Below are 9,309 nucleotides of genomic sequence, written 5' to 3'. Positions count from 1 at the left end.
ATTGATTCATCGAAATAAAACTAATAATTGAGAATAATATTTTTCAAAAAACATTGTGTTGGGATATAAAAATTCGGATTGTTACACGATTGGTAAATTAAGGTGTTGTAATAAAAGTTAGTTTAATATTATCGAGGGTTTGACCTTCAGTAAAGGATGTTGTAAAAATATATTAAAAAATTAATTCAATTTTACTGATGACTTAGCCGTGGTAAAAATAAATAAATATGTCTCCTTTTACAAAATTTGTAATTATTGATGTCCTAGACATTGATAAAATGATTTCATTTTCTTTCAGTTCTATTTTATAGGTTTATGATATATATTTTTAGACACTGGTCATAATAATGAATTTTTAAAATAAATAATATCAAAAATTAATTATTCAAAAGATGCTAACAATAAATAAATTCCAAAAGATGCTAACAATAAATAAACTTCTAAAAGATTTAAAAATACGAAAAAAGAAACTTTTTTTTATGTGAAGTAAATTTTTTTTATTTTTTTTTATTATGAATGACTATATTTTTTTTAAAAAATATTTATTTAAACATTAACACAAAAATTTAGATAAAATAAATAAGTCATTTGTCAAATACTAAAATTTTTTTTGTTACTTACAAAAGATATAATATTTATTAGTTATTTTTGTCGCATTTTAAAATTATTCAAAAATTATTTTATGGATAATATTTTTTAAGAATTTTTATCAGCAGTTAAATCTTTCAAATACTAAAATAGTAATCAATCCTTATTCAAAATTAAACAAATAGTAAATGTACAACCTTATTGATATTAAATTATTGAGTCGAATAATAGCAGCAAAAACAGCAGCATACAAGTCCTCCACATGACCCAAATATGTGCAAACTAACTACAAACAAATCAAAATTCATTTAGAACCAAACTCAAAATGTAAAAAATAAGGGTAGTAAAATTGATGGAGAAAACATTACTACCGAAAAAAAATAAAGCCATAAAATCGAAGAGAAGCTCACAAGGAACACAATGGTACTAATACAATGGCACTGATAGAATTTTGCTCATAATTCCGAGGAGGAAGAAAACATAGAGAGAAGGGGAGGGAAGGTTAGAGACGGTAAATTTAGAATAGGGAGAAAGCGGGAGGCGCTTCCACTTTAATTTTCGCCCTCATTTTTACCGAAATGCTCATTAATGACTTGAAGAAAATGAAGCCTTTCCTGCATGTAAAGCCCTTTTTGAGCGAGCAAAGTTCCATGAATAAACTATTTGATATCACGAGAAGACATTGTATTTCCTACTCTTTATAAACAAAAATAATTTCATATAATAGGAATTGAGACAAGTTTGATAATATTTCAAAAACATGAATAATTCATGATCTATTAATTTTTATCATCTTAACTAACCTCATATATTATTATTGCGTATATTTAATTAAAAACAAGTTTAGAAGCTATTCATATCCTAGTTATTTTTACAATACCATTCTAGAATGAAATCATTGTTGCTGTGTATGTATTGGAGATCCAGCCTCATCTTCCATGTCACTCTTATGCACGGTGGGATTTACACATGAAAATAGCGATTGCTTTTGCTTATGCTTCTTCAACTTGGCTCCAAACAACAAAGACTTCAATGGTACTCGAGGTCGCCCCGAATCATTTTTGGAGCTTCCATGGCTACTGCTTTTCTTATTGGGGGCAATAACAAGGTCAAGTTCATCAAGTGTTTTCTCAACATCATTCTTCATCCCACTCACAAGGCTTAGACCTGCTTGAAGCTCACTTGCAACAGTGTTGTTCTGTTGTTTCAAGTTCATAATCTCACCTTGAAACTTAGCAGCCTGATAAGGACTTATCGTTAGCTCTCCCTCCTTCTCTTCTTCTCCATTATTGTTGCTTGCTCTAATTATTTCATCATGCAAGTGGCACAAGGAAGAGTTCCTATCCTGCATCTCAACCTGCAACACCGTGTTGTGTTCGAGCCACAGCGATAACTCCGTTCTTATCTCCCGCAGGTGTTTGAATATCGGCTTAAGTTGTGACTGTAAATGCGTTCTTTTAGAAGAATGTCCTTCCGAGGACGATCTTGTATGACTTTCTTGTATGTGGCATAGGTCGGCTTTTAAGTCCTGGATTGAATTCTGGTACTTTTGAATCTGGTTAATAGAAGTGCCAAATCGGAGCCAGAATTCAAGACTCTTCTCTAGAATGTCATCCATGTCAGACCGGAATTTCTTCTCTATGCTTGATAGCCCTTCCAGCCTTCCCTCATTCATTTTCAGATGTGACGAATCATCTGAAGAAGGACTTTTGATTGGATTCGCATCTGAAGTAATTAATGGCGAATTCTTTTCAAGGACCGTCGGCAAGTTAGCTTCTTGAGCTTCGGCTTCTCGAAGAAGAGCTTCGTTCGGTGTGTATTTATACTCTGTTGCCATGGTGAATGGACTTACATCAGAATTATCACCAGCTGAATTTGGACTGTTAAGCTTGTGATGTAAATAGATTATCTCTTGGTCCTTGTTGGCTAATGCATTCTTCAATTCCCTTAGCTGTTAGCACCAATGAAACCATAAAAGTGAAATAGTTCTATTAATATATGATTACTGGATGCATTAAGTGTCTATCAATCCATATTTTTCTTTGACACAGATCAAAAGTTGCATTTGCTCTCAAAGCAGGCAAGGAATTTTTTTTAATATAATGAAAGAGAAATATTTGTTATCCAGAAATATGAGAGGAAAAAATAAACAGGTTCTTTATTTTTCTTCTGAACATATTCAATTTCTAATAAAAATTAATCACTTATTGGTCTCTAATAATTTACTGTTAGAGATCTATAAATATTCAATCATAATAGGTGTAAATAAAAAACAACTATCAAATCAACTATTTGTATAGAGTATATGTTAAAATATAAAATATAAATTAAAAATAAGTTAAACAACGCATGTATTTATACATAAATACATGATGATTAATTTATTAATTAATTTTTTTGAACACTTGATACTTTTAATAAACATTTAACTTTTATGTGTCTTTATAAAAATAGTTTATGAAATCTCATATATATATATATGTACAATACACATTTAAATATAAAATATATACTAAAAATTAGTTAAACTACATCTATAGTTATGTAAATATAATAGCTGATTTTAATATACAAATAGTATTTTTGATACATATATAGTTACCAATCCCTGAATCTACATCAAATTTATTGATACAACTATTATAAAGAGTAAAATAGTTATATTGAGCATTGCTTACCTGAAGTGCCAATTCAAAAATGCTATCCCGGTTTTTCTTCTCCACATCATTAAGCTTAATCTTTACATCCTTATAGTCCCTTAAAACAGAAGTATACTCCTCCAGCAGAATCTTTTCTCTATCATCTAATCCACTTATATACAATTGCCTCCAGTCAGGTTCATCTCCCTTACCATCAACACTCTGCAAATCATGTGATTCAATTTCACCACCATCACCGCCCATATTCTGAATCCTTTCCGGAGTCACATCTCCGCCATCTTCTTCTTTTAATGCCTTGACATTCTCATCGAAAATTTGGGATTCATTTCCTTGTTTACCATCAAGATCATTATTGTTCTCCTTCTTGTACAGTACCATATTTTCTTCCTCCACATCTGGCTTCATGTTATTCAGTTTTTCAGAAAGGTGTTTAATGTCATAACTAGCCTCAATGAAGTGTGCTTTGATTGTATTGTCTTGGCTTCGGACGCTTCGGTTCAAAAGCTTTACCCTCCTCAACTCTTCCTCCACTTCTTTCAGCTTTTGGTTCGTAACTTCCGAACCTTCTATCAAAACATCCTTCTCCTCTTCCAATTTCTTTATATTTGTCTGAAGTTCATCTGTTTCTGATCTCAATCTCTGCACCAAACCTGTTTGAGACGAAACGGTGGTTTCCAATGTAACAACCTTACTGACAAGCTGATTAATCTTATCGGCCATTTCAGTCACAGTGATGACTTCACTTGAATCTTCCTCCAATTTAGTTTCCTTAACCTTCGCTTGAATCTCAGCATCATCCATGTCATTTTCTTCTTCTACTGGACTTACTGGTGTTACAATCTTGGATTCATCTTGGTTCATATATTTAGAGATGAATTGGTCTCTAAGAGACTCAAACATCTCATGAGCTTCCTTAACTCTTTCAAACTCAACTCTAGCCTCTTCGGATGATTGTGCTTGAATCTCCTGCAACTTAGCTAAAGTAACTTGACAAGACTTTAGAGCAGTGGCCGCCATTAAAGTTCGAGCTTCGTTGTCTTCGATGACGGTTCCAACACCATACTCATCTTGCAATTTGCTGACGCTTTTCTGCATTGCTGTGATCCGATCCTCGATTTCCCAATACTGTGTATAGGCGCGCTCATACAAACTCCTAACAAACTCTTTCTCAGTCTGAAGTGTCAAAATATCTTTCTGAAGCTTGTCAGTTTCACCGAGTGCTTGTTCCTTCGACAGACCGGAACCTGAAACTTTGAAATCTTTTTCGGAAGGGCTTGTAGTCCTCTTTGGCAGTGATCCTTTTCTTGAGAGCAACATGGATGGACTTCTGAAACAACCCTTCTTTGGGATATTTGGAACTTTAGGTATCAATGCTTCATTGTTATTATTATTATTATTAGTGCTTCTTCCATTGTTAGATTTTGGTGATAATGCATCATTTGATCCTTTCTCTTCTTCTTCTTCATCATCGTCTTCGTCTTCTTCTTCAGTCCTATAATGAACTTGATCTGGGAACACACTTGCAATAGTGCGGTTCGCGCTTTGAAGGTCCTTTGAAAGTTTATCATACCGCTCTGCTAAGGCTCTGTATGATCGGAAGCTTTCTTCTACAAAACTCACCAGCTCCGGCCGCTTCTTGTAATACATTTCTGCCCTCGTCGCAAACGAGTCCCCTTCATCTTGCAGGGTTCTGAGGGTATCAAATACCCTCTCCTCCATATCTGTGTTAAATGTTCTTAGCTTTAAATTTGATTATTCTCAGATAAACTAGACTAACTTTACTTGTTACAAAGATCTCTCGCGCTTACCAACACACTTTGGACTTTTAGAAATGATCAAATTGGTCAATTTTCAATTGGTTAATTGATTTTATATTTGTGAAGAGATTAACATGAATCCAAATAATAACACTTGTAGCACTTTAACATTTAGCATTGAATTAATAGCAGTTGAATTAGTGATTGAAGATCACAATTTATAAATCCAGCATTTGATCATTTCGAAAGTCGATCAATAACTATTTTGTGAGCATTGAAAGTATTTGATTTGAAAAGAAAAAACGAACCCTTTGATTAAAATTTGAATAATGTTTAAAAAATTTTGAAACAACATCGCACCGGTTACTTTCTCATTAGTTTACGGAATCATAAAGCATAAAAATACTACAGCATAAACCATTTTAGCAAACACAACATTTGCTTCGATAATGTATTGTTATGCAGTAAACGAGTATCAATGAAACTACAGAAACAACAATAACTCATATTCTAATACCATTAATACATAATAATACTCATTGCATCGTCTTTTAAGAAAATGGTGAACATTAAATATTGAAGAGGAAACATCTACATTTGAATGCAAGTAGGTTAAGCACCATATATAATTTAATTTCTAAATTAGTTTGGAAACTAATAGAAAATAGAATTTTGTGCGCACGTCCTAAAGTTTCCAGAAAATTTGAAAACTATGTTTACCTAATGAGAACCAAAACGTAACATATATGTATGTATAATTTTGTTTCTAACGAGTGATAAAGGTAACAAAAAGAAACGCACAATGATTCTTGAGAAACAACAACACGTGCACTAAATAAACGATACCTTGGAGGCTTTGATCCAGCCATTTTGACTGTTTTGTCCTTATGTGGCTAGCCCACCACCACGAATATGCATTGCTTGCTGCCCTTTGCAACATTTTTTTCTTTCTGAAGGGTAGCAATCGTTTACACTTTCACTACATTGAGGTAAATAATCATTTGTCAATGGAGATTACTGAAACAAACGAAGTTACACAAACAAAATCAAAAGGGCCTACACACAATTTTTTTTCTTTTTTTCCGGATCACATACCAAAAGATGTGATGATTTTCACTGGAAAAAAATATGGAGAAAAGAGAAATTAAATATGTATTGACGAAAATGCCCTTTAGTGTGATTACACAAGGAGAGGAGGAGGATACTTTGCCACTAGCATACGTGTAATGTGTTACCACCCTTTAAGTGCTCAAATGTTGGAGAGATGCTAATTAAGCCAGATGAGAAATTTAAAAAAGAAATTACAATTTCATAGAGGAAAATGTTGCTATGTAATAGAAAAAGACTTTATGTAGAAATTCGGTACTTAAAGTAAATTTTTACTCCCTTTTTAAAGGATACTTCTTTATCAAGGAGGACGGAGGGGCTAGATAAAATTTTAGAGAAAGTAGGAACTTGTTACCAAGTAGACACAAAAAATGAAAAATTATAGCACTTAAATCAGTTTGTCTAACAGGAACCTAACTCTTGGCCTTCTTTTTTGTGGTAGGGGGTAAGTCTTACTAAAGTTGTCACAAACTCACAATAACTTCTACAAAGTACTAACAAATTCCATAACAAATTCTAAACCAAAAATTGGACAAAATTAACTCAAATGGCTACGGCAAAGTTAATATATAATAAATAAATAATAGATCATCATAGACATATATATACATACACACACTAAAAATTGTCAACAAAAAAAAAAATACACACACTAAATATTAAAACTGTTAAATAAAATACATTTGCAAGAATAATTATATATCAGTTTATAAGATTTTAAAACCATTCGTTATATTTTTCCATTTTTATCAGAGTTTATAGAAATAATAGAAAATACGAAATGTATAGAAGAAATGCATGGTATTTTTACCAATGTCTCATTGTTTATCAAAATGTCATTATTTTTAAATTATTTATTCAATTAATGTTATCAAAATTGGAACGGATTAATTGGTTTAATCAGAAAATCAGTGAATTGATGGTCTAGCCAGGTCGGATAGAAACGTAGACACTAAGACAAGGATGCCTAACTGAAACAATGCTTTTTACGTTGGAGGCACCAAATGAAAGAGCACATTACACATGGAAACGCTATGCGCAAAGGTGCCTCTCTATAACAACTTCTTATCAATTTTTTTTCAAAAAATTTCTCTAACCTTTCTCTACAAAAACTAGATTTTTTCAACTTCTTGAGAGTGATTAGAACTTCTTGAAAAATGAGCACCATTAAAGAAACTCTTATCAACTCTAGAAACATCCTTATAAATTGCATCCCACTAAAATTGGTAGATATGATTACTGAAACCATCTGAACCTAGTGTACTCTTTGTTGGAAGGTAAAAACTTTTCCTTCTAATTTATACAACAATCAATCGTTTTGATAAATCCATGTTCATTTCACCAGTGACTTTCCTTTCCAAATATAAAAGCTCATCTGCTGGATCCACCATTATTCTTGACGTGAATGCATATTGAAAGTATGTTTCAAGTATGTCTGAAGTGCATTTTGCATCGTGAATCTAACACCACTTTCATCTTATATTCTCCAAATTATGTTTAGCCTATACCACCTTTTACATTTTCATTTTTCATAGAAAAAAAGTAGTGTTACAATCCCCTAGTACCAACCATTAATACGAGATTTGGCCTTCAAATATTCCTCTTTAGTCCCATAAGCTTCTAGCAACTTTTTCTCAATTGATTTAACGGTTTCCAAATCTAAACTCAAAGTTTCTTTGATCAAAATATGGGCTCGATAATTGTTAATGTTGGAAGTGTGAGGATTGCATGAAGTTAGTCGCACATTATTAAAAACAAAGAAGAGCGAGGAGTTTATAAGATGAGTAACCTATTAACTTTCCGAAATCTCTCAACCGGAGAGCTCTCCATAGTGGCCCAATTTAGAGGCAACTAGCTTTGTATGTAATTAATGCAAATGATCTAGGAAAGCATCTAATCAAGGAGAAGATTCCTCAACAGTCCACCACTGATGCATACAAGCTAGTAGGCACTGAATTCGCCGCATATTCAAGAATAGAATGCTTGAATGCCATTTTGTTTATTAAGTCTAAGAAACTATCCATGATTACTTTTCAAGATTTCAAGAATCAAAGTACAACAATTAAAGTCTCAATTGAAGTCTATCAAAAATCATGGCTCAACTACTGCCACTGAATAGGTCATATTCTTGAAATTTGTTGATGCTATGGCCACTATAAGTCATATTCTTGCTTTGGATGATCACATATCTGCAATTTGTGATGAGCTTATTGAGGAGTATGCCATGTATATATCAAAGATTATGGACAATTCTGGAACAATTTGTTTGATTAAAGCTGAATCTCTCCTATTAGGTCACAAGGATATGCTTGAAAGTTATGGAAAACTAAACTTGGGCCATTAATTAAAGCCAATTGCACTCAAGCATTTTCATATGGCAAAGGAATTTTTGGTGCAAATTTTGGAGGTAGAAGAGGACGTTCAAGAAGATTCATTCATAGAGGTCTCTCCTCAAATCAAAATAATCATCCATAATGCCACGTGTGTGGAAAGCTTGGTCACATTACTTTATCTTTATTTCAACAGTTTGACCATTCTTTTCAAGATTCTTCCCTGAGTTCAACCTCTTCTCAATCATCTTCACTTCCTCCACCTTCTTCATTTTATAATCCTTGAGCCTAATGGCAACTCCTTTTACAATGTTAGAATCTTCATGGTTTCCAATAAGGGTGCTAGTAATCTCCTTTCAACGATTGAATATAACGACCCTGATCAGATTTTATTACGTAATGGTTCAAGTAAGGTTATTTCTAATGTTGGTGAATCTTGCATTATATCTCTTGAAAACAAAAGAAACTTTCTTAAAAAATTATTGCATGTCCCTAAAGTGACTCAAAATCTTGTTAGTGTGCAAAAGTTTGCAGCCGATAACAATTACTTCTTTGAATTCCATGCTAACTTTGGTTGTGTTAAATGTCAGAAAACTCATCAAATCTTGCTTCAAGAAATCCCTAAAAATGGCATTTATGAATGACTCCACTTTAGTTCCTTGCACTTTTAGTACTCTATGTAATAACTATACTGTGTGGCATAAGAGATTGGGGCATTATGCTCCAAAAACCACTCTCACTGTTATGAAATTGTATAATGTACCTGTTCTTTCTCTTGATTCAATAAAATTGCCATTTTATTATTCATGATATTTGGCCAAAATGCACTTAATGCCTTTTGCTCATGATTCTTTTAATTTCATTGCT

General features: G+C 32.6%; 1 protein-coding gene across 1 annotated transcript; it reads right to left on the bottom strand.

Moving 5' to 3' along the window:
* Positions 1-1,483: 1,483 nt before the first annotated feature.
* Positions 1,484-7,503, bottom strand: LOC107459320 (protein NETWORKED 2A-like). The gene is made up of 4 exons (XM_021128049.2): positions 7,417-7,503; positions 6,443-6,459; positions 3,267-4,980; positions 1,484-2,539 (listed from the first exon to the last, which is right to left on the bottom strand). Exons 1-4 carry the CDS (start codon positions 7,501-7,503, stop codon positions 1,484-1,486), a joined length of 2,874 nt encoding a protein of 957 aa, XP_020983708.2.
* Between the last annotated feature and the right edge of the window lie 1,806 nt (positions 7,504-9,309).

The sequence above is a fragment of the Arachis duranensis genome, chromosome 7 (assembly GCF_000817695.3).
Source record: "Arachis duranensis cultivar V14167 chromosome 7, aradu.V14167.gnm2.J7QH, whole genome shotgun sequence".
In the NCBI taxonomy this organism is placed as follows: Eukaryota; Viridiplantae; Streptophyta; class Magnoliopsida; order Fabales; family Fabaceae; genus Arachis; species Arachis duranensis.
This window is presented reverse-complemented; position numbering and strand designations above follow the sequence as displayed.